This window comes from Erythrolamprus reginae, chromosome 1 (assembly GCF_031021105.1).
Source record: "Erythrolamprus reginae isolate rEryReg1 chromosome 1, rEryReg1.hap1, whole genome shotgun sequence".
Classification (NCBI taxonomy): Eukaryota; Metazoa; Chordata; class Lepidosauria; order Squamata; family Dipsadidae; genus Erythrolamprus; species Erythrolamprus reginae.
In genome coordinates this window covers 194417571-194444669 of record NC_091950.1, presented here as the reverse complement: position 1 = coordinate 194444669, position 27099 = coordinate 194417571, and the positions used below count along the sequence as shown (strand labels likewise).

Here is a 27099-nt window from a genome sequence, read left to right as displayed (position 1 = left end):
TATTTACTTTCTTTCTTACTTACTTGCTTACTTAGATTTCAATGTTGAACTCCATATACCATAAATTATTGCTTAAAATGATGAAAAGTAGCAAATTAAAATACAAAACAAATTAAAAAAGAATCACTGAAGTTCAGGAAGAAAAGCTTTTCAGTACAACTAAGATGTGTTCAGTAAAGATGCAGGATACGTATCATTTTGCCTAGTGTTTGTGTAATTATGTTATCATTTCAAATTAGCACTTTTTTTTTTCAAATATGCAAGGGAATGATGATACAAGTAGTCCTCAACTTACGACCATTTATTTAGCAACTGTTCAAAGTTGGTATTTGGCAATCAGCATGCATTTAGGATGATGTAGTGTCCCAGGGTCACACGATCATCATTTGTGGCCATCCGAAGCAGCTTCCAACAAGCAAAGTCAATTGGAAAAACTGGATTTGCTTAATGAGTTCATGATTCGCTTAATGATTGCAGAAAAAAAGGTTGTAAATTAGCTGCAACCCTACTAATAACCATCTCACTTAGTGATGGATGTTGCGGTCCCAATTGTGGTCCTAAGTCAAGGACTACCTGTATACCTTTTGGAATTAAGACTAAATCATATGTTATGAGAGTTGATGAAGGTGTTTTTTTATATAGGTTGATCAGATGTCTGGTTTTCACATAAGATCTGTACTCTGTGTACCAATATGGAATAACAGTCACCAAATAATTGGTAAGATACTAAAACTAATTTTTAAACTGTGAAACGTGTTAATGTGTTGATACAATATATAGTTCACAAAAAGATGTGAACACAAACAATAGAACTGTAACAAAACTTTACTGTTGGCTGTTTTAGTAATTAATTTATTAATGGTAGTAATAAATTAAATTGAATTCTGCTTGAAAAAAATAAACAAAAGCCTATTTCTGAAGTTTCAAGTACTGATCCAGCAAGTGAAAGAAAGATTAGGAAGAAAAGAAGATTGGCAAGCAACAGATTACTGTACTTTCAAATTAATTATAATTTACTGTGGAAATTATAATTAATTTGGAATTTATTACACTAAAAATGAGATACACAAAGAATATTTGTGCAATAAGTTGACGTGAAGCCTGACACTCAAGAGATAAATCTAATTCAACCAGCGTGGAAGGAGAAAAGCTACTATTTTGAGTTGTTTCATTCAGCTGAATTTAAGCTTTGATGAATATATTAGTAATCCAGTATCAGATGCTGTTGGTAATAGCATTTATAATTTATAATGCAAGTAATAATGCTTTCTGGGCTTTTTAAATTTGAATTCTTGTTTTGTGACATTTCTCCTTCATTAATTTATTTATGTACAGTATATGGTTATCATTGTAAATACAGAGTTTCCTTTAAAATATAATTAACTTTGTTTGCTAATTCTTTGTAAAGGGGTTGCTCAGGTGCTGAATAGACTTGATGGAAAACCTTTTGATGATGCTGATCAGCGACTCTTTGAAGTAAGACATGTCAAATTGATGCAGTTTAATTACATTATTCAGTGCAGTACATATACCATATTTTTCGGAATATAAGACACACCTTTTTATCCCCCCAAAGAGGGTGGAAACTTGGGACGTCTTATACACCAAATGTAGCCCCACTCAGCCACCCCCACCCTTTGGTCTCTGCCTCCCAGAAATTTACCTCCTTGCAATAAACAGGGCAAAGTTTGATTAGCATAAGCAAGTGATTATCACTCCCGACAAACAGCTGATTCAGCACAGGCAGGCTAGGTGCTAGAACTGAAAGTGAAACTAGCTGTAAGGAGGCAAATTTCTGGGAGGTGGACTGCTGGCAATGTTGGACTGCTGAGTCTGGATGTAAGGAGGTAAGTCAGTAACTATAAATATAACTATAACAGAGCTGGGGTGGCGCAGCAGGTAGAGTGCTGTACTGCAGGCCACTGAAGCTGGCTGTAGATCTGTAGGTCCTTCTTTCATCCTTCCAAGGTGGGTAAAATGAGGACCCCGATTGTGGGGGCAATATGCTGGCTCTATTAAAAAGTGCTATTGCTAACATGTTGTAAGCCGCCCTGAGTCTAAGGAGAAGGGTGGCATAAAAATCAAACAAACAAACAAACAAACAAACAAACAAACAAACAATAAATGCCTATAGAATCTTCAAATTATTAGACTTATTTTTAATGACTAATTATCATTATTCTAGACCAGTGATTTTCAACCTTTTTTGAGCCGCGGCACATTTTTTACATTTACGAAACACTGGGGCACATTGAGCGGGGGGGGGGGGAGTGGCTAAAACAAGTTTGGACAAAAAAATTCTCTCTCTCTCTCTTCCTTCCCTTCACTCTATTTCTTTCTCCCTCCCTCTTTCTCTCCCTTCCTTCCTCTTTCTTTCTCTCTCTCTCCATCCCTCTTTCTTTCTCTTCCTTCCTTTCTCTCTCTTTTGCTCTTTTTCTCTCTCCCTCCCTACCTCCCTCTATGTCTTTCTCTCTCTCTCCTTCCTTCCCTCTTTCTCTCTCTCTCTTGCTTTCTTTCTCTCTCTCTCTCTTTCTCTCTCTCTTTCTTTCTCTTGTTTTCTCTCTCTTTTTGCTTTCTTTCTCTCTCTCTTGTTCTCTTTCGCTCTCTCTCTCTCTCTTTCTCTTTCTTTCTTTCTCACTCTCTCTTTCTTTCTTTCTCTCTCTCTTGCTTTCTTTCTCTCTTTCTTGCTTTCTCTCTCTCTTGCTTTCTTTCTCTCTGAGCTTCGCGGCACATCTGACCATGTCTCGTGGCACACTAGTGTGCCACGGCACACTGGTTGAAAAACACTGTTCTAGACAACTTAACAAAATGAAGAAGCTTTTTAAAATAAATGCTTGATCTGAAGAGGCCCAGTGCTATGGTATCTTTTAAAAATAGAATAGAATAGAAAATAGAATAATATTAAAGAGAATAATATATACTTCCAGGAAGCCATATCAATTTTAACAGGATCTGTAAAAGTAGAATCTGAAATGTAGCAGTGGTCCTGTTTTAGTATTAAGATAAGGCAGCTGAGTTAAATCCTGATGTATTCACATTTGGAGTAGATCTATATAGATAATTGAGAGGCGTTAGTGTAACTACGTTTAAGAAAACTTTCTGGGATTAATATAATGCCATAACGTACATTTCTCCAATTCTTTGATATTTCTATGGGTCAGACAAACATGCACAGAAATACACAGCAAACAATCTTTATCATCTGTATTGTTTGCTGTTTGCTGGGAAGCAAGTTGCTGGGAGGCAGAGACTTTTTTGCTCGTTTTCCTCCCCCAAAACTAAGATGTGTCTAAAGTATGGTATATTTCTATAAGTGACACCTTTCTATAACATTTATTGCAAGTAAAAACAATTAATAGAATTGTCTTGGATTATCTGATTTCAGTACAGGTAGTCCTCAACCTACAATCACAATTGAACCCAAAATTTATGTTTTCTTAAGTGAGTTTTGCCCCATTTTATGACTTGCCACATTTGTTAAGTGAATCACAGTCATTGTTAAGTTAGTAACATGGTTGTTAAGTGAATCGGGTTTCCCCATTGTCTTTGCTTATCCGAAAGTCGCAAAAGGCGATCACATGATTCCGGAACACTGCAACAGTCAAAAATGTGAATCAGTTGTCAAGCATCTGAATGTATACCATGTGACCATGGAATGCCTCAACAGTTGTAAGTATGAAAAAGTTACTTTCTTCAGTGATGTAACTTTGAACAGTCACTAAATCAAGTGTTGTAAGTCGAGGACCACCTATCTATTAGTGACGATAGATATCTTTAGAACCTATGTTGCTGTAGTCTGCTTCAACATTCGTATTGTAGTCTGCTTCAACATTCATAGAATTATGAATTGTATAGAATTATTAGATAGTAAAATTAAAGTGGAAGATTGAATCTGCCATTCCGAAACATCAAACTTTGCTATTCCATTTTGGTTTAAAAATGAATATCGGTAATTATGTTTGCATATGAAATATTTACATTGTAATAATTTCCATCAGTATTTGCAACTGCACATAATATTGTGTTTTTTTTTTAAATGTTTGCTTTATAATATAAATACTGTGCCTTGTAATATTACAGTACCTCAAATTAAATTGCTTACTAAGAATTACATTTTAAGATTTATCTAATGTTCACTCACAGTTTTTGATGAAGAATTTTTTTTTCATTCTACTCTTTTCATTCTATTTTTTTTTTGATGAAGAATTTTTTTGATGAAGATTTTTTTTTTCATTCTACTCTTTTCATTCTATTTTTTTTTCATTCTACTCTTTTCATTATTTCTGGTCCATCTTTTTTTTTCTACCATGTCCAACTTTTTCCGCAAGTCTTCCAAAATAAATTGATTAACAGGAGCCAGCAGTATGAAGAACAATCATGCTCGGAATAAAACATGCCTCTTTGGAATGTTTATTTCAACTACTGAATAAAATTTAAGCAGTCTTTCGGATGGTCTGTGAAGATCCAGAATTTTGTTTTGCCTCTTTCAATTGGAATGTTGTTTTCCCTACTGCAATTCAAAATTCACTTTGAATTTTGTAGCCTGAGCTGGTACATTGCTAGGGATTTGCTGTGGATGATGTGAGAGACTGAGCTTTGGTGTGAAGGCACAGGGGGAAATGAGGAAGCCATTCTGGGTTTGACTGCTGTAGGTGAGAGATGAAGCTAGGAGTAAATGCAAACAATACTAATAAAATTGCTTCTTAAATTCAGGAATAGTATGCACTATGCATACTCTTTTATGCTGGAGATGTAGAAATGTAAGTTAGTGAATGAATTTGGTTGATACCTGGTTTCTCTGCAGAAGATAACTTCTTCCCCATTGCATGGCTGGGGGGGGGGGGAATCCAGCATTTTTATCAATCTGAGAGTGCAGCAAAGACACAGGGAAAGGTTCATGTACCTTAGCTTGATTGACATGCCTGGCCCACAATCTTGTGTTACAACATTGCTGATTTATCCACCCAATTGAGTATTGAGCATGGGGTGACTTCCATTGAGCATGTTTAGTCTAGTGAAAGAATGGACTAAGGGGTGACATGATAGCAGTATTCTAATTTTTGAGGTGCTGCCACAAAGAAGAGGGAGTATCAACCTAGTATCCAAAGCATCTGAAGACAAGACAAGAAACAATGGATGGAAAATAATTGTGGAGATTATGATTAAAACTAGGCAAAAATTTCCTGACACAGCAATTAACTAATGGGATGACTTGTCTCCAGAAGTTGCGAATGCTCCAAGACTGGAGATTTTTAAGAAGAGATTGGACAGCCACTTGTCTGAAATGGTGTAGGGTTTCTTGCTTTAGCAGCGGGTTGGACTAGAAGACCTCCAGGGTCCTTTCCAAATCTGATTCTGTTAAGTTTGGGATATCTTTAAAAATACAGCATATCTTTGTTTTTAATGTTCTCTTAAATATCCATAATCAATAGGGTAGAAAAACATACAAAGGAAAACAAAGAGACTAAAATGCTTGGAGGCTTTGGAATTGAATCAGAGAAGCACCTGCAACATAATGACCTTGATTTATCAATTGTTAATAAGAAGCCAAAAAAAAAAGGATCTGGAGAAAGCAGAAGAGAAGAGAAAGAACTCAAGATCAATCACAAAATATATACAAAGACCTGTAAACAGAGTAGAACAACTGTGCCAAAATAAAGGAAAGATAGTAGCAATAGTAATAGGTCCCTTGGGTGCAATCCTAAAGCATTTGGAGCTGTACTTGAACACCATCAGCATTAGCAAAATCACAGTCATTCAATCGCAAAAGAGAGCTTTACATCCTGGGACAATGTCTTTAACTCCATCAAACAAACATTAGGTTCTTGGGAAGAACTTGATAGGTGGATAAAAATGCCAAATCCAATCTGGCTGATTAGGTGATCAACAACAACAACAACAACAACAACAATAATAATAATAATGTTCCCATTTTAAAATTTAAATTAACTATTAAATAAATCACTTTTTTTAAAATAAAAAAAATTAAAATTAACAAAATTCCCGCTTGTCAATTACAATTGGCCAAACTGCTTGGTTATGCACATATACTATGCCAATATACTGTATGGTAACGACCTGGGACCTTGTGAAAAACCCAATCCTTATGAAAGCCAATACCAGCTAAAGAACAAACTATAATAAAAAAGACATAAATGTATTTAGAAAGGCTTACACCCTGTGATGATACCTTGAATATTATTCAACAATATGATCAAATCCAGTCTAAACATTTGGTTGACTATGCAACCAACCATAATTTATTAAGCTTGTAGAGCACCCAACTTATGTTAAAAATCTGTACTTAGTTGGTTTCAATTCAGTGTGGAATTTTGCTAAGGGCTTGCACTCTGTTCATGTTCCTGTGCAATATTGATGCAGTCTTTGATGTATTTTGCTATAAAAAGATTTTGCGGTGTACAGTATTTGTTCCTTTGACATTTGGAGTAAAAAGAGGGATGTGTTTTTTATACCACAATCAAGCATACATGCATGACTCATTCTTGTTCTTTTTCTGAGCAGCTGAGTTTTTAGAAGATAAACTTAAGCACCAGTGTAGGAAAGCAATTTTGTATTTTTCTTGTAAGATTTCTTTCCCGCACAGCGGTACTTGCCATCATTCTTTCTTTTTTTTCTTTAAGGTTCTCACTGCAGTATGGAGAAGCATATTTGTTTTTTCATTCATAGGTTTGTAAGACAGCTATTGCAAAGCTGCCAGGAAAGATAAAAAGTACATCTTGAAACTGAAAAATAAGAATTGCGATGTCAGTTGCTGACTATCTGCAAGAAAACTAACAATAAATAGGGAAAAAGTCAGCACTCCCTCTGATCCCTGGACAAGAATCCCTGAAACTTGTATATGAAATTTCAAATTTCTTTTGCACTTTGGGGGAATAAAAAAAAAAATTGGCTAGCTAATCTTTATGCATGTTAACAAGCTAATATCTGCATAAACTGCCGCTGTATGCATTTGTACAATCCTGAGAAAGAAGAACTTCATTGTTTTCAGTGTTTCCTAGGACTGGAACACAATAATAGCATTTCAAGTGGGACTTGTTTTGTTCTGAGATGACACAATTGTTTTTTAAAATTTCATGCATATCCTAGTAAGCAGAACATTTTTTCTTTAATTCCATTTAATATTATTAAATTTTGAAATTACTTATATTAAAGCTAGATATTTTTTTTTAGGCTTTTGTTATATTTTGTGGCTTGGGCATCAATAATACTATAATGTACGACCAAGTGAAAAAATCCTGGGCAAAGCAGTCTGTGGCTCTTGATGTAAGTATTATTGAAAACCAGCTATTTTTTAAGAAAAAGCTTTTTATGAGACTGATTTGAAGGATGCTCTATATAATTGGAAAAGGGTCAGTAGGAAGGCAACAATGCTGATACATATACAAGTACAGAATTGCTGTGCTGTGTAGGGACATAGCATACAGAAAATGAAAAGGAAGAGCAGACTAATATTGAAAACAGAAAGAAAAGAAAAAAGTTATGTATACTGAACTTTGACTTCCTCTGTTAAACAAGTGAAGAAACAATCTTTTTGTTAAAAAAAATACTGAAGAAACAGAAGGAAAACGACCCACGTTTATACATGTACATTGTACCATGTAAAATGTCCAAATCAATAGCTCATTATTTATCAACAATTCAAAGTGAGGCAGATTTAGGGTTTTTTAAAATGCTGTTTTAGACTATTAGCTAATTTCTTAATTTGGTATGAGTAGTTTCCATACATAACTCAATCATTTAATTCAACTTTTAAAAACAGACTATTAGGGAACATTTTAACACTTGTAAAAAACAGAAAACTTTTGGTACCTCTCGGCAGCCCCTCAGGTTTTCAGGGTACTTTTTCCTGGACAATTATGTCTTTGTGCAGTGATGGTTGATATTACTGCCAGGATCAAAAATAGTTTACATGACTGTTGTTTATTAGTTTGCCTTGCAAATGAGGCCTAAAACCTGAAGTAGGTATAGTATGAGCAACTATTGTGAAAGTGTATATATCTAGAAGTAGAACCATGGACATTCTAGGTTTTTTTTTAAATTGGGTCCACCACGGTAAATAGCTTTGTGGATAATATATATTGCTTTTTTTTTTTTTTAAAATATTTTTTATTAATTTTTAACAAGTTTAATATACACACAACATAAAACAGTGCATAGTGAAATGTGCCCAACACCCCAACACACACACCTACCCCACCACCAATTGGGGGTGATATTCCAATTTATTTCTTGTAGCTTGGTCTCGGATAATATATATTGCAAAGATACGAATAAACCATTATAATATTCACTTTGTTGATGGCTTAAGACAGGGGTGTCAAACTGGATTTCTTTGAGGGCTGGATTGGCATTGTATTTCTACATGGGCTGGCTAGCCGGAGGGAGGAGACAGGATGGATGCCTCCTGCAGCACTCTGCTGGCCAAAGTTGGGTGCAGGGGGTGTGTGTGATATGCTCCTCCCCTGAGCCCCATTTTTGCTTCCAGAGGCACTGCAGGCTGGTCCTTTGCTGTTCCCAGGCCGGCCCCATGGGTCAGGCCCTTGTGTTTGACATCTCTGGTTTAAGATGATTGTAACATTTTAGGTTCTCACCTGTGACCGTTTATCTCTCCCCCCCCCCCCCCATTTGTTCTGGATCAGGTGCTGTCTTATCATGCAACGTGTTCAAAGGCAGAACTTGACAAATTTAAGGTAACATATTTCTCTTATTTTAGAAAAAATATTAATAAAAATATATTTGACTCTGTAGTAGACATTAATTAATATTTTCAAGGTTGACTGCTGATTCAATTCCTTCGGTTGTTATGCAATTTCTTCAGTTGTCTTTGAAATGCCTGTGATCAAATTATTATTCTTATCAGGATTTTATGTGTTTTATGTTTTTGGCTCTGTATTATTCCTCCCCCAATAAACACAACCTAATTTTCTCTCTTCGCTCTTTCATTTTTACTGGGATTGCATATTGTCTTTAGCCCTGGTTGGTCATGGTGTGCTCAGTTACTTAGGTTTGTTGAGTAAGTCACATTTGGCAGAGTTCATTCAATACAAAACATAAATTGTGGTTTACAAACCAGGGGCTGAATTGAGATTGTAAGGCAATTAGAGTGCTTCTATAGGCAGAAAAGTGAAGTATACATGTGTCCAATAATTTAAAAAAAACCTGCCACAAGAAAATTAAATCAAACCAAATTATAGCATTGACGAGGAGCACTGTAAACTTTTGACCTGAGAGTTTTAAATTAATATGACACCCAAAAGCTGTAATTATATGAAATGTGTGAATTTGCTGATGTAGTACCTCCGTTTTAACATTTTATCTCTTGTCGCGCTGCCAGCAGATTTTCAGATCTCTGTTGCGCATGCACACGCTCATACATGTCTGTGCATGCACATGTCTGTGCAGCTTTGGTTTGGGCATGTGTGCAGTATGGGCACTTGGTCCCTAAATGGTTCACCATCACTGTATAGAATAATATCTAGAAAATCTGTGACTGTTATATACAGACTAGCTTTGTAAGATTATTTCAAGAAAAGTAAGTGCCCTTTAAATACTGAGACTGGAAAAAAAATCTGTTAGTTTTGTCTTAAATTTCAACCAAGTCCATTTCCAAAGAAAACATATGAACAGTTCTGTATTTACAGTTAAGTGGGGAGATATACTTATCTAAATTGTGCAGCTGGGAATGTTGTGTATGTAACAAATCAATAATTAATGGATGATTTGCATTATTTATAGTTTGTATTCATTTTTGTAGGGCAAATGATACTCAGGAGAATCTTATGATACAAAATATTGATCCACTTGTTTTATATATCTTTGGTTCAATGTGTAATAATATATTTGTGGTTAGGTACTTCTGGCCTTTGCTAAGCCCAAACACAAAATAAAGCTATAATCAATAGGATTTTTAATTACCATATTTTTGGAATATAAAATACACACCTTAGTTTTGGGGGAGGAAAACAAGGAAAAAACAAATCTGCCTCTGTCTCCCAGCAGCTTGCCTCCCAGTAGACAGCAAACAGCACAGATTATATACACTGTTTGCTGTGTATTTCTGTGCATGTGTATCTGACCCCTGGAAATAGCAAAGAATTGGAGTAATGTACATAATGGCAGTATATTAATCCCAGAAAGTTTTCTTAAATGTAGTCATACTAACTCCTTCCAATTATTTAAATAGATCTACTCCAAAGATGACTAAGTCAGCATTTAACTCAGCTGCCTTATTTTAATATTAAACGGGACTACTGCTACATTTCAGATTACACTTTTATAGATCCTGTTAAACTTGATGTGGCTTTCTGGAAGTATAGTTTTTCACTATTATTTAAAATAAGATACAATAGCAGTGGGCCTCTTCAGATCAAGCATTTATTTTAAAAAGCTTCTTCATTTTGTTAAGTTATCTAGAACAGCCTTTAAAAAATAAATCTAATAATTAGAACATTCTATAGGCATTTATGGTTATTGACTTACCTCCTTGCAGCAAACAACAAACATCCAGTGTGATTAGCACAAGAAAATAAAATTCTGCTTTGCCTCTCCCTGGCAGCAATTTGCCTCCGTGCAGCTTTAGCTTCACTTTCATTTTAGCACGAGGCTTGCCTGCAGCTTCAATCAGTCAGCTGGGGATCAGGAGGCATATAATCAGTGGCTTGTGATAATCAGGCTCTGGGCTGCTTGCTGCAAGGAGGTAAATTGCTGGGAGGCAGAGACTAAAGGGGGGAGTGCCTGGGTGGAGCTATGGTCAGTATATAAGACGTACTCATATTTTCACCCTCTTTTTGTGGGTAAAAAGGTGCATCTTATACTCCGAAAAATATGGTACTCACAGTTTCAAAAGTCATTTCCATTTGTTGAAATAACATTGAACACAAATATGGTGAAACATTTTGGTATTGTTGTTCTGCATATATGTACATTTCAGCAATTTATTGTATAGCTCCAGAGATTTGCATAAGTTTAAAAAAAATCCCCTATTCAGAAATGCAAATAAAAGTAGCCTTTTAAATATTTCAGCAAATATAAATACGGTTTTTTACCGATTCCTAACTCCCATTAAATTTTTTATTGTGATTACCCACACCCCTTGTTATTCACAAGTCATATGGATTCATTTAGCATTCATTATGAAGTTTGAGACTCTTGAATAAGGCATTCCTAATGCAACACAATCGTGTGATTTGCACAATGTGTCAAAAATATGATAATTCGAGACTGGTTATATTAGCCTTGAATGAGAACTTTGAATTGATTATTCTATACTACCTTTGTTTCCTTAGTTACCCACACTATTCTCAGGAATTTTCTTTAACATCAAAGTTCAAAAGCATCAACACACCTTCCTCCTCAAATCCAACTTGCACTTTGTAGAGTCTATTGCCTCCCCAATACTCCAAGATACAGGTAGACACATCCTGGTATCTGAATATCTTTTTCTTGATCTTCATTGCTAATTTTCAGCATGCATTTGAACCCTGATTTCTTCAGGGTTGATTGTCGATCCTAAAAAGTGGATTTCTTTATTACTGATTTCTTTATGGTCAATTGTTCATTCTTATAGGCAGAAGCTATCCATCACTTCAGTATCTTCATTGTCAATTTGAAGCCTGTTTAATCTAAATTTAATTCAGTGAATTAAAAGAGCCTCCCCTGCTGCAGACATGTTGGATGGCACCTCATTAGTTTGGTCTTTTTATATTCAATCTTAGTCCCCTTGTTTTCACTGGGATCCTTGATTTTCATTATTAGAGTTTGCTGATTATTTGCATGTTCAGCTATCTTAGTAGTGTCATCAGCATTGCACTAGTTATTGATATTTCTTCCTCCAGTTTTAAAGATACATTTTCTTTCAGTCCAGATTTTCTTAATATTTACTCAATTTATGGGTGTAATAAATAAGGAGAGAAGATACGGTCTTCTCTTACTTCTTTGCTGACGTGGAGCCAGGCTCTTTCCTCTTGTTCCGCCCATAGTGTGATTTCCTGCCTCGTGTAAGGGTTTTTTATGAAGACAATGTGGTTATACTGGATCTCCCATTTTTTAAAGCACATTCCATAGCTTCACATGGACAACACAATTAAAAGTCAACAAAGCATATTCTGACTTATTTTGGGTGTTTTTTTAAAATTTCTGTCAGTTATTTATTTATTTTATTTATTAATTGTATTTGTATGCCGCCCCTCTCCATGGACTCGGGGCGGCTCACAGCTCTCAGCCTTCCATCCTTCCGAGTTGGGTAAAATGAGGACCTGGATTGTGGGGGCAATATGCTGGCTCTGTTAAAAAGTACTATTGCTAACATGTTGTAAGCTGCCCTGAGTCTAAGGAGATAGGTGGCATAAAAAAAAAAAATCGAATAAATAAATAAATAAATAAATAAATATAGAAAACATAGTAATACAATTTAAAAACTTTAAAAATCCTAATACACTTTAAAACATTCAATTATCATTCACTCAATAGATCACGCTAAAAACACTCATTGATCAGGGGGAAGAGATCTAATGACCCCAAGCCTGGCAGCAAAGATGAGTTTTTAAACTTTTTCGGAAGGCAAGGAAGGTGGAGGCAATGCGAATCTCTGGGGGGAGCTGGTTCCAGAAGGCCGGGCCCTCCACAGAGAAGGCTCTTCCCCTAGGTCCCACCAGCCAGCATTGTCTGGCTGACGGGACCCTGAGAAGACCAACTCTGTGGGACCTCACTGGACTCTGGGATTCGTGCGGTAGTTATACAGCATGAATCACAATAATGTTTCTTTTTCTCTGGCCTTTCCTGAAACCATCCTGAATATCTCTTTTTCCCTAAAGGGCTCTAGCCTATATTGGATGAGCCTAGGTATTATATTGCCAGCATATACAGTGGTACCTCGTGATACAAACCCCTTGTGATACGAACACTTCGAGATACGAACCCGGGGTTCAGAAAATTTTTGCCTCTTCTTACAAACTTTTTTCGCCTTACGAACCCACCGCAGATCGCAAAATGGCGCTCCGCTGGGCGCAGCCGCCCAGCTGTCACCTTTTAAAACAGCCGGGGGGCTTCTCGGCGTTCTCCTGAACCGGAACCCAAACCCGAACTTTTCGGGTTCGGGAGGCCGCCAAGAAGCACCGCCGCGCGCCTGTCACCTTCTTAAACAGCAGGGGGGCTTCTCGGCGTTCTCCCGAAGCCGAAGCCGGAAGTTCAGCAAAAGTTCGGGTTCGGGTTCCGGAGGCCGCCGAGAAGCGCCCGGCTGTTTCAGAAGGTTACAGCCGGGCGGTGCCGCTCGGTGGAGCGCCGTTTTTGCGATCGGCGGCGGCGTTTTCGTCCTTCCTGGAGGCCGAAGAATTCCCTTGTTTTTTCATGTCTGTTTCCATATTTAATGTATTCAAAGATGCCATTTTAATACCTCTTGTAGTGTCTTCTAATAGCTCTCATAAATTCTTTTTTTAAGCTACTTTCTGAGATATTTATGTGTCTTGGTGAATTAGGTTCCTTCTCTTCCTGGCAATATCCATTGTTCTGACTGGTGATTTATATTTTTCTTTGTGCTTCTTGGTCTTTGAAGTCTTTTTTCACATTCATCCTTAACAATCACTTTGAGGTTCAGCGCTTCAAAATGATCCTTTGTATATTGTAGGTATATGTTCACTATCATATTGTGGAAACCGATTAGCTTTGTTCCTCAGGTTTAGCTTGCTATAATACATTACACAGCCATTTGTAATGGATTTTCCTTTATTGTTATTCCATCTCTTAAGAAAACCATAAGTGCTGTCACCTAAAAGTTGAGAGAAAACTTATTTAATTTAGAATGATTGGAAAGAGCCTAAATTATGGTAGATGCATTGTTCGTAGCAGAAGGCAAAAATATTCTGGCTTTCTGTCACTTTCATTTAGACAAGTGATGGTGAACCTATGGCACAGGTGCCACAGGTGGCACGTGGAGCCATATCTGCTGGCACCTGAGCCGTTACCCTAGCTCAGTTCCAATGTGCATGTGCGTGCTGGTCAGTTGATTTTCAGCTCGCCCAGAGGCTCTGGGAGGTCATTTTCAGCTTCCGGAGAGTCTCTGGGGGGATGAGGGTGGGCATTTTTGCTTCTGGAGACTGGGGAGGTGAAAAACGGGCATACCGGGCCCACCAGAGTTTAGTAAATGGGCTGTTTCAGGCCTCCAGAGGACCTTCGGGGGGGGGAGGCCATTTTTGCTGTCCCCAGGCATTGAATTATGGATGTGGGCACTCATGCATATGCGATGCCACACACATACAAGCTTTTGGCACCTGAGGAAAAAAAGGTTCGCCATCATTGAATTAGACTGTTGGGATATATGGCCATTATGGGTATTATTATGAATTCTTACAATTATTTTATTAGTAATAATATTAGAATAGAATAGAATAGAATAGAATAGAATTTTTATTGGCCAAGTGTGATTGGACACACAAGGAATTTGTCTTGGTGCACATGCTTTCAGCGTACATAAAATAAAATATACATTTGTCAAGAATCATGTGGTACAACACTTAATGATTGTCATAGGGGTCAAATAAGCAATGAAGAAGCCATATTAATAAAAATCTTAGGATATAAGCAACAAGTTACAGTCATACAGTCAACATGGGAGGAAATGGGTGAAAGGAATGATGAGAAAAACTAGTAGAATAGAAGTGCAGATTTAGTAGAAAGTCTGACAGTGTTGAGGGAATTATTTGTTTAGTAGAGTGATGGCGTTCGGGAAAAAACTATTCTTGGGTCTAGTTGTCTTGGTGTGCAGTGCTCTGTAGCGACGTTTTGAGGGTAGGAGTTGAAACAATTTGTGTCCAGGATGTGAGGTGTTTGTAAATATTTTCCCCGCCCTCTTTTTGACTCGTGCAGTATACCGGTCCTCAATGGAAGGCAGGTTGGCAGCAATTATTTTTTCTGCAGTTCTGATTATCCTCTGAAGTCTGTGTCGGTCCTGTTGGGTTGCAGCACCAAACCAGACAGTTATAGAGGTGCAGATGACAGACTCAATGATTCATAATATTAATAACAGAAATGGTGAAGACAATATTAAGCATCACAAGAGGCACGGAGGATGCCCTGTTTTATTTCTGTCACATTCTCCTTGTGGGTGACAGCTGCTAAAATTCTAGACCTGCTTCAATGATCCTGCAATGATCCTTCTTATTTTTTTTCTTTGAACTATTGCCTATTATTAAGAGGGACAGAAAAATAGCGTGATTTCATCACATCACACACTCAGTTCTTGTAGCAGTAGATGGAGATAAGATACAACTTTCTTTTTCTCTTACATCTTTTGGTTATCTGACTGTAAATAGAGAGATACAAATTCTGCTTCCAGATCTACCCACAGAGATGCGACAGACGGTTTGGATAAAGCTGTTTTCCTCAGGTCTTGAAAACAGGTAGAACTGCTTCATAATGAAGCACCACTTCATCAAATGATGAACTGTGTAGTGTCAGCAGAGTATGTTACTATTTGTATTAGAAAAGAGAGTGATGAAAAGATAAGAATGAAGAAAGAGCTTGTGTATTTTTGTGTCATAGAGGAATTATTTTTGCTCTGGAAGGAAACAATCTGTCTAAAGATCAATATGAACAAATGGAGTTGTATTTTCTACCCTGGTCGTCTATTAGATGAAAAAGCAGCAAAATAATGAATTGGGATGAATGAATTCATACAGTGTTTGCATAGAAACAGTCCTTAACTAAAATGCCATATATACAACACAATGCATGTAGTCAATACAGTACATCTTATTCCAAGAGCATACATGCAGTGTATATAACGCTTATGCCTACATACATCTAACTGTGCCACGATCATGCTAAATGTAGTTTTTACACTTGTTCTGTCTCCTGCAATCTTTCCACTAAGGCAGAGATGCTTTTTATATGCAGGAGATCCGAATAATTTAACACCCATGGAAAAGAGTGAAATTGTTTCATATTATTATGCCATTATTCTACCTGTAAAAGAGATAAAACTTTTTCCTTTGTTGCAAATCCAGCAATTCAAACAATCACATTTATGTATTTTATATATATATATATATATATGTGTGTGTGTGTGTGTGTGTGTGTGTGTCACATATATATATATATATGTCACATGTTTTTTTGCTGAATTTGAAAATTAAGGGAGACTAGGATAGATCTATTTCGGCCTTATTTTATTTATTTATATATATATATATATAGATAGATAGATAGATAGATAGATAGATAGATAGATAGATAGATATAGATATAGATATAGATATAGATATAGATATAGATATAGATAGATAGATAGATAGATAGATAGATAGTTAGTTAGTTAGTTAGTTAGTTAGTTAGCCAGCCAGCCAGCCAGCCAGCCAGCCAGCCAGCCAGCCCGCCAGCCAGCCAGCCAGCCAGCCAGCCAGCCAGCCAGCCAGCCAGCCAGCCAAGAATGTATTAGACCACAGATCATCAACCAGTGGTCCACAGACCACTGGTGGTCCACGAGAAAATGTTGGTGGTCTGTGGGCTCATGGTTGCTCAAGTGGGTTTCGCAAAGCCTGCAGCCGGGTCAGGCATGGATGCTGGCTGGTAGCAACACCCACCATCACAAGGCCCATCCATGCAAAAGGATTCCAGTCCATCCGCCCCACAAGCAAAGCGGGTGGCATGAAGAGACAATCGCTCATGTCTTCCCGTCCAGCCTTCCTCATCCAGCACTCTGCCCACTGCCACTTCCCATGAACTTCCTGGGAGACCTGAGGTTGGTGGTACTCTGTAGGTGTGTGCTCTGATGCTGCCTGACCCTGGAGCCAAATGCGAGAGTGGCAGCAGGCCACCCACCCTCCCAGAGCACTTCCTTCTTCCCCATCTGCTGAGTAAGAAAGAAAGAAAGAAAGAAAGAGGAAGGCAAATAAAGACAAGAAAAGAGGAGAGGAAAGGAAAGAAAACAAAAGAAGGAAATGAAAGGAAAGAAATAAGAGGAAAATAAAGGAAAGCAAGGGAAGAAGAGGAAAAGAAATGGAGGAAGGAAGGGGAGCTACAGCTCTGGAATATGGAACTACCAACAAATAAGCTTCAATTATTTTGTAATAGTTACACTAACTTTAATCATTTTGTTACAATTAAAACAACCTTTAAAGATTTTATTATGATTACCTAAGAATTTATGATTTTGTTATAATTAAATACGTATTTCTAATATTAAATAAGTGTATTTCATATTAATAAATTGAAGTTCTCTGATCATTAGTTGAAAAATGTATTTATCTTTTTAAAAAAAAAAATCATATTAGTGATCTGTGGGACTTAAAATTATGAATTAGGCTCCATGGGATTTAAAATTATGACTTTGGTGGTCCCTGAGGTCCAAAAAGTTAGATAACAGATGTAAGTATAAACATAATTATGATTGTTTATTATGTTGCAAGCAGAGGAGTGGAGGACTCTTCTTGTGAAATATCTCTGGATTCTCTCAATTGTATTAATGTCCAATATGCAGTATTGGTTCCAGTCAGATGATTCAAGAATTGGTCTAGTAAATGTTTTGTATGTTCCAGTTAGAAGTACAGTATTACCATAAAAGAAGCTACACAAGATTAGGTTAACAACTCTTAATGCCTTTTTGGCAATTTTGTTACAGTAGGCTCTGGCAATTAGATCATTAGAGATGAGTACTCTAAGGTCCTTGACAGATTGAGAGTCGTTGACAAGGTCATGTCCATCCAGCTTGTATTTTATGTTCTGATTTTTTTCCTTGCCAATGTGTAAGACACAGCATTTCTTGGTTGAGATTTGAAGATTTGTTTGATCATTCTGACACATAGTGAAGGTCTTTTTGAAGGATAGCCGCATTGTCAATAGTGTTGAATATTTATTTATTTATTTATTACTTAGATTTGTATGCCGCCCCTCTCCGAAGACTCGGGGCGGCTCACAACATGTAAAAAACAAATCATAAGCAATCAGACAAATTTAAAATATTTAAATATTTAAAAAACCCCATATGCTAACAGTCACACACACAGACATACCATGCATAAATTAAACGTGCCCGGGGGAGATGTTTCAGTTCCCCCATGCCTGCCGACAAAGGTGGGTTTTAAGGAGTTTACGGAAGGCAGGAAGGGTAGGGGCAGTTCTAATCTCCGGGGGGAGTTGGTTCCAGAGGGCCGGGGCCGCCACAGAGAAGGCTCTTCCCCTGGGGCCCGCCAACCGACATTGTTTAGTTGACGGGACCCGGAGAAGGCCCACTCTGTGGGACCTAATCGGTCGCTGGGATTCGTGCGGCAGGAGGCGGTCTCGGAGATATTCTGGTCCGATGCCATGAAGGGCTTTAAAGGTCATAACCAACACTTTGAATTGTGACCGGAAATTGATCGGCAACCAATGCAGACTGCGGAGTGATGGTGAAACATGGGCATACCTAGGTAGGCCCATGACTGCTCTCGCAGCTGCATTTTGCACGATCTGAAGTTTCCGAACACTTTTCAAAGGTAGCCCCATGTAGAGAGCATTACAGTAGTCGAATCTCGAGGTGATGAGGGCATGAGTGACTGTGAGCAATGAGTCCCGGTCCAGATAGGGCCGCAACTGGTGCACCAGGCGAACCTGGGCAAACGCCCCCCTCGCCACAGCTGAAAGATGTTGTTCTAATGTGAGCTGTGGATCGAGGAGGACGCCCAAGTTGCGGACCCTCTCTGAGGGGGTCAATAATTCCCCCCCCAGGGTGATGGACGGACAGATGGGATTGTCCTTGGGAGGCAGAACCCACAGCCACTCCGTCTTATCCGGGTTGAGCTTGAGTCTGTTGACACCCATCCAGGCCCCAAGAGCCTCCAGGCACCGGCACATCACTTCCACCGCTTCGTTGACTGGGCATGGGGTGGAGATGTAAAGCTGGGTATCATCCGCATATTGATGATACCTCACCCCATGTCCTTGGATGATCTCGCCCAGCGGTTTCATGTAGATGTTGAATAGCAGGGGGGAGAGGACCGACCCCTGAGGCACCCCACAAGGGAGAAACCTAGGAGTCGACCTCTGGCCCCCCACTAACACCGACTGCGACCGGCCAGAGAGGTAGGAGGAGAACCACTGAAGGACAGTGCCTCCCACTCCCAACCCCTCCAGCCGGTGCAGAAGGATACCATGGTCGATGGTATCGAAAGCCGCTGAGAGGTCAAGGAGCACCAGGACAGAGGATAAACCCCTGTCCCGGGCCCGCCAGAGATCATCCATCAACGCGACCAAAGCGGTTTCCGTGCTGTAACCGGCCCTGAAACCCGACTGCTGGGGACCTAGATAATCGGCTTCTTCCAAGGACCGCTGGAGCTGGAGTGCCACCACCTTCTCGACAACCTTCCCCATAAAGGGAAGGTTGGAGACTGGACGATAGTTGTTAAGTACGGCTGGGTCCAGAGAGGGCTTCTTGAGGAGGGGGCGCACAAGCGCTTCTTTATAGAGTGATGGAAAAACTCCCCTCCCCAAGGAAGCGTTGGTAATCTCCTGGGCCCAGCTCCGTGTCACCTCCCTGCTGGCCGAAACCAACCAGGAGGGACACGGATCCAGTAAACAGGTGGCGGAACTCACAGCTCCGATGGCCTTGTCCACTTCATCAGGTGTCACCAGATCAAACTCTTCCCAGACAGGTGGACAAGTACGTGCCCCAGTCACCTCGACTGACTCGTTGTCAGTCGACTCTGTTACACAATTGGAGTCGAGATCGGCCCGGATCCGAGTGACTTTATCAGCGAAAAACGTGTTAAAATCCTCGGCACTACTCTGTAAGGGCTCCCCAACTCCCCCCCTGGTTGAGAAGGGAGCGGGTCACCCTAAACAGAGCGGCCGGGCGGGATTCCGCTGATGCAATCAAGGCGGCATGGTACGCGCATCTTGCCGCCTTGAGCGCCACTTTGTAAGTCTTAATAAAAGCTCTTACAAGTGTTCGATCGGATTCAGACCTACTCTTCCTCCATCGCTTCTTTAGACGTCTCTTTTGGCGTTTCAACTCCCGGAGCTCCTCGTTGAACCATGGGGCTCTACGGGGTCTAGCGCCATGGAGAGGTCGCAAAGGCGCAATCCGGTCAAGAGCCCCCGCTGCAGCCCTGTTCCAGGCCTCCGCGAGAGACTCCGCCGAACTGTGGACGAGTGCCTCTGGAATAACCCCAAGCGCCGTCTGAAAGCCCTCTGGGTCCATCAGGCGCCTAGGGCGGAACATCCTCATTGGTTCCGCCTCCCTGCGGGGGAGGATTGGAGCCAGGAAGTCAAGCCGTAGTAGAAAATGGTCTGACCATGACAAAGGCAACACTTCTAAGCCCCTTAGTCTCAGACCATTACTCAATTGCTCGGAAAGGAATACCATGTCAGGTGCGTGCCCTCCCTCGTGAGTTGGACCCTGAACTACTTGAGTCAGGTCCACGGCTGTCATGGTGGCCATGAACTCCTGTGCCAACCCAGAGGTTTCGCCGAGTGACGGCAGATTGAAGTCCCCCAAGACAATAAGTCTGGGGAACTCTACCGCCAACCCGGCTACCTCCTCGAGTAGCACAGGCAGGGCTTTTGACACGCAGCTGGGAGGCAGGTACGTGAGAAATAAGCCCACCTGAACTCCTAAGTCCAACTTCATCAAGAGAGACTCGCAACCCGCTATTTCCGGAGCAATGAGTCTACGCAGGCAAAGGCTCTCCCTGGCTACAATAGCCACTCCTCCCCCCCTCCCCTGGGGTCGCGGTTGATGCCATATCTGAAACCCGGCTGGGCAAATTTCAGAGAGAGGAACACCTCCCTCCGGGCCCAGCCAGGTTTCAGTAATACATGCCAGGTCGGCCTCCTCATCCAGGATCAAATCCCGGATGAGGAGAGCTTTATTAACCACCGACCTGGCATTCAACAGCAGCAACCTGAGCCCAGGGCCAGAGTTACACTCATCACCAGTACCCAAGATTGGGCTCACAGAGCCAGAACAGGGGACCGTTATTAAGCAACGGTCCCTCGTTCCCCTGGAACGGCTAACTCTGTGGCCCCCGCCATATCTGCCTCTCCCCAGCAACACAGGGATATTCCGACCCCCTGCCACCCCAGAGATCGGTGCCCCTCCCTCTCCTGTCTCCCGAGCGTCAGGTGGGAGTTTTACATTATCAGCGAAGAGAATGCAGTTGCTTTTAATATGGTCACAAAGGTCATTTATGTAAAGTATAAAGAGAGTTGGTCCTAAAATGCTATCTTCGGGGACATTGCTGTTAACAGATAACAAGATTTGATAGAGCACTCCCTATTTTGACCACGTTGCCTGTTTGACAGGAACACAACTATACATTTATGCAGGGGTCCAGAAATGCCATAGGATTTAATTTTAGAAGTAGTTTGTTGTGTACCACTGAATCAAAGGCTTTACAGAAGTCTATATAAATTGCATCTATTGCTTTGTTCTGATCATGTTGTGTAGTCCATATGTTTTTGCAGTGTAGGAGTTGCAGATTACAGGATAATTTTTTTCTGAAATCAAACTGTTAGAGAGTAGGTTGTTTGCTTCTAAGTGGAGAGTAATGGATTGGTTAATGTTTGATTCCATGACTTGCAGCTTTTAAAATTAGCTATGTAGTCAGTTTTGTTTTTTCGTTAAGAGATTTTTTAAATTGGAGTTTCCTTATTGTTATGGGTAATTTGTTTTTCCTGGTTTGGGGGGTTATTAGTGGTATGTATAGTTTAATGACTCTTTTGACTTCGAGCAAAAAAATGTTACAATGGTCTTCGGCAGTATTACAGACAGTGAATAGAATTTGCCAATCAAGAGATGAGAGGTCTGTGTCTATGAGATCATAGTTGGCTTTTTTAAAGTTATATTTGGGAATTTATGTATGTATTTATTCATTCATTCATTCATTCATTCATTTATTTATTTATTTATTAGATTTGTATGCCGCCCCTCTCCGCAGACCCATCCCATCATTATGATTATTTTTCATGATTGTTTTTGTGAGATTTTTATGATTTTATCCTGTGCCCTCCAACATAGTTTAAGTTTATATTGACTTTTAGTCTAAACTAGTTGCTGGGAGAAAACAACTCATCCTCACCTCTTCTCTCCCAAACAGAAAGAAAAGAAAGCCGCTAAGCAGTACATCTTCATCCCTAACAAATTCTTTTATACCGCATTCATGTATTCTACTCTGTAAAGTACAGTCAACAAAGAAATCAGTTGCTCCACTTAGCCTTAGCAACAGAAATGTTTGTTTGATGTTGAGAAATCTTAGCACCTTTCATGTTTGTACAAGGATACTGTATATTTACTGCCCACAGTCTCTTTTAAAAGTAGCATGAAATTAAAATAAACTTTTGTCACACCTAACACTATGTAATTATTTATTTATTTATTTTGCTTTGAGTGAAGCTCAGTTCCTATTGATACCAGACCTATTTGAATAGTTTTCTTGGCAGCCATAAATAATTGATTTGCTACTCTTCTTTTTCACTTCCTATCTTTGCTATTTCCTACAGAAGTGCTAATCTGGCTTGTGCCTGCTTACCTCTTTAAGATCATCATTTAACCCAGTGCTGCCCCTTAGCAATATCACTTTGCCTACTGCAAATAGGGAAGGGTAACTTTCCATAATACAGTGGTACCTCTACCTAAGAACGCCTCTACTTACAAACTTTTCTAAATAAGAACCGTGTGTTCAAGATTTTTTTTGCCTCTTCTCAAGAACCATTTTCTACTTATAAACCCGAGCCTCTGAAACTGTAACCGGAAAAGGCAGGAAGAAGCCTCCATGGGGCCTTTCTAGGAATCTCCTGGGAGGAAACAGGGCCGGAAAAGGCAGGAAGAAGCCTCTGTGGGGCCTCTCTAGGAATCTCCTGGGAGGAAACAGGGCTGGAAAAGGCAGGAAAAAGCCTCTTGGGGCCTCTAGGAATCTCCTGGGAGGAAACAGGGCCAGAAAAAGCGGGGAGAAGCCTCCATGGGGCCTCTCTGGGAATCTCCTGGGAGGAAACAGGGCCTCCACCCTCCCTGTGGTTTCCCCAATCGCACACATTATTTGCTTTTACATTGATTCCCATGGGAAAAATTGCTTCTTCTTACAAATTTTTCTACTTAAGAACCTGGTCACGGAATGAATTAAGTTCATAAGTAGGGGTACCACTGTACTATGATAAGGAGGTAGAATCCTCCAGAGTTTATTGAACTACAGTTTCTGCATCCTTCATCAATCACCATGGTTCCTGGGAATGCTGGGAGCTGTAGTTCTTCAACAACTGGAGAATCATAGGTTTACCATATGTGGATCAACCTTTAGCATCAGCAACAGGAATGTTTTAACTTAAACTCTAGCTATACGCAAGTGTGGGCTATGGATGTTCTAAGCTTGGAGAGGAAAAAATAAGATTACCCTCAAGTGTGATATGACTAAGCATACCTTTTCTTGATTGCAAAATTTTACAAAACCTCTAGGTTGTCAACAATGAGATGTCAATAAAGGAGAATGTTTTTAGCTCAGGTTTGAAATGCACTGATGATGTTGCCTAGTTTGGATAATGAAACACTGCAAGAAAACAATCAAGCTCAGAGAGCTTCAAGGAGCCTTACAAAGAGATTACCATCTCATGGTCATCTAAAGTTACTGCCCATAAACATTTTAGTGAAGCAACAATTACATTAAACTGGATTTTGGATCTTTGATTGTTTTTTTTAATCAGACATTAAGTGATGGAAACTTTCTAATTTTCATATTCGCAATATGCAGTGGGGATATTGTACATCTGCTATTCCTTAATGTTTCATAGAGGCAAGCACTAACCAACTGATGGATATGTCTGCCTGAACTAAACAGATGCAAAGCTGGCCATTAATTGTAAATAGATAAAACTTTAAAAAGGCATGGACAAAGCAGTTGGAGAATTTTAAAATAAAGAAATTGCTTGGCAGACAAGAGAAATGAACCCATTATATAAGCTTTCATTTGGAGGATTTTTCTTGATTAAAAAAAATGTGTATCAGCCTATTCCAACTTTGCACTGTGTAGGTATTTGGGAATTTCATAATTACTCATCACTTTGTAGACAAGTAATTACGGAAAGCAGGGCAACATGTGAAGTGCAATGGATCAGAAATATTTTTTGGTCCCTCTGTTGAATCCAAAAATAGAACCATGTACATTGTACATATTCAGAAATTGTTTTCATACCATATTTATATACTACTTTCTAAATTAACAATGATACATGTAAACATAATTTTTTAATACTGTATATTGGTTTGGACTATGTTGTTTGATAAACTAAATGGTGGGATATTATTATAAATATTTTATTTCTTGCTGCTACTTTGATTTTTAAAATAAATGTTAAAAATTTCTTCACTAGTAAGGCATTGATTGTTTTAAGCATACTATTAAGCACCAATAAAGTTCCATTATTGGTTTTCTAATTATACAAGTTTTAAATTAGGTCTGGAACAATTTAAAATTCAAACACCTGTTTGGCCACTAGGTGTCAGCCTTGCTCCATGTTAAGGAGTAGAGTAATAAGACTACTTCCAGGATTGTCAGAAGCCCAGTATTCAAAGCAATTCAGTTTTCATGTAAATTGAGATGGAATAATGTTTTCACATGGGCAGCGATTTAATGTTGGCAGGAGCAGAGGTCATTTTGTTTTTTGCTTCAATCCATTAAAAATGAGAACTCTGAATAAATGTTTTTGTTGATTCAATGGTAAATACAGAGTAGTTATATCAAAGATGCTTTCTTAAATCAACAAGAATTACTTGTTTACTTATTGTTGAAAATAGGAATAATGGCAAGGCCAGATCTCCCATTTTATCAGAACTTGACCTTACACTCCCCCTCTTTTCTGTCTGGTCCAAGGAGGAAAGGTGGGAGAAAGAGCAGAGGGGAGGAGGAGAAGGAGGAGATGATATTCAACATGTAAATCATACAGGCTTCTATTTTTATAGAATAGACCTTTATAGAGTTAAACAGACCTTTTATAAAAGCCTTTCTCACACCTACAGTGCTGCATCCAGTTTTGGTCACCACATTATAAAAAAGATGTTGAGACTCTAGAAAAAGTGCAGAGGGGAGCAACCAGGATGATTAGGGGACTGTAGACTAAAACATATGAAGAATGGTTGCAGGAACTGGGCATGGATAGTCTAGCGCAGGGGTAGGCAAAGTTGGCTCTTCTATGACTTGTGGACTTCAACTCCCAGAATTCCTAAGCCAATCATGCTCGCTCAGTAATTCTGGGAGTTGAAGTCCACGTCATAGAAGAGCCACCTTTGCCTACCCCTGGTCTAGCGAAAAGAAGGACCAGGGGAGACATGAAAGCAGTGTTCCAATATTTGAGGGGCTGCCACAGAGAGGAGGGGGTCAAACTCTTTTCCAATGCACCTGAAGGCTAGACAAGGCTTTAGGCATTAAAGAATAAGCAGTGCTACTTAAGAGGTAGGTACACAGGATGCACAGAGGAAAAACGTGGAGGTAGCAGATATCCAACTAATAACCCAGATATATGAGCAGTACTACATATAACAAGTCCAGATTATTATCATTATCATTATTATTATTATCATCATTATTATTATTATTATTAATTAGATTTGTATGCCGCCCCTCTCCGAAGACTCGGGGCGGCTCACAACAGCAATAAAAACAATATAGCATTGGAACAAATCTAATATTAAAAAACATATAAAACCCTATCATTATTTAAAAAACCAAACAGCAACATTCATACCAAACATAAAACAAAGTATAAAAAAGCTTGGGGGAAATGTGTCTCAACTCCCCCATGCCTGGTGGTATAAGTGAGTCTTAAGTAGTTTACGAAAGACAGGAAGGGTGGGGGCAGTTCTAATCTCCGGGGGGAGTTGGTTCCAGAGGGCTGGGGCCGCCACAGAGAAGGCTGTTCCCCTGGGGCCCGCCAAACGACATTGTTTAGTCGACAGGACCCGAAGAAGGCCAACTCTGTGGGACCTTATGTGTCGCTGGGATTCGTGTGGTAGCAGGCGGTTCCGGAGGTACTCTGGTCCAATGCCATGTAGGGATACATTAAATGTACAAATATTATTTACATTAGACAAATATCATAGTCAGTAACAGTCCTTGTCGTTCACAAATACAGCAATCAATATTCTCAATACATACGAATACAAACATTAGAACACATAGTTCTTACTACACTCAGAAGTCCTTACAATGGAATAGTCACATAGACAAACCAGCATAGAATCAGAGATACACAATAGGAAGAGAATCTCATTAGGCTCTGAGATCTGAGAGAGACGCTGTTGGCTCCCTCTTATAGCAGATTGCAACACCAGCTCTTAAAGCAGTAGTGTGTTAATTCCTTTAACCATAAAGGAATGCTGGCTTAAATTATATATTGTAAAACCTAACTAGTTATACACACAATACTAACACAAGGCACAATGGATGGAAACTGATCAAGGAGAGATTCAACCTGGAAATAAGGAGGAACTTTTTGACAGTGAGAACAATCAACCAGTGGAACAGCTTGCCTTGGAAGTTGTGGGAGCTTAATCACTTGGGGCTTTCAATAAGAGATTGGACTGTCATTTGTCAAAAATGGTGCACGGTCTTCTGCTGGGGGGGTGGGGTGGACTAGATGACCTATAAGGTCCCACTCCAACTCAGTTCCTTTTTCAATGCCATTAGCATTAGTACCTAAGGATTCAGTGAAGATGTCTTTCAAGTGCTGTTAAGATTTTCTTGATATATTTCTTATTTCTCATATATAATCTTTATTTTGTTTCATCAACTAGGATCAGAGTGAGTTTCATGTGCTTTAAAGTACCATTTCTTCAAGGGTGTGGCACACGCTATAGAGGGCGCTCTTATAACACAGGTAGCTTGGTGAGGACCATATTTGACTGAAGTGGGCAGGAAGACTCCTTCTTCTTTGCTCAAGTCATTTCCCCCTTTTTTTGCAGTCAACTCTGTCGTCCAGGATAGCCCAGGTCTGTCACAGTTGACCAGAGTTTGCAACTTAGCAACTGCCTGATTTCACAAAGGAAGAGAGAGGATTGCCAAGTTGAGCAGATAAAGTTCCACCGAGGTTGAGGTGATAATGCAAAATTGATCAAGCTCAACTCGG

The 27099-nt window shown here is 39.4% G+C and overlaps 1 protein-coding gene across 1 annotated transcript in view; it reads left to right on the top strand.

Annotated features, from left to right (window-relative positions):
- Positions 1–27099, top strand: part of PDE11A (phosphodiesterase 11A) — a 188673-nt gene that overhangs the window by 97030 nt on the left and 64544 nt on the right. The window contains exons 7-10 of the mRNA XM_070737453.1: positions 643–718; positions 1409–1476; positions 7192–7284; positions 8661–8711. Of these exons, the coding sequence (XP_070593554.1) occupies positions 643–718; positions 1409–1476; positions 7192–7284; positions 8661–8711 (288 nt within the window). The remainder of the gene's footprint in view (positions 1–642; positions 719–1408; positions 1477–7191; positions 7285–8660; positions 8712–27099) is intronic.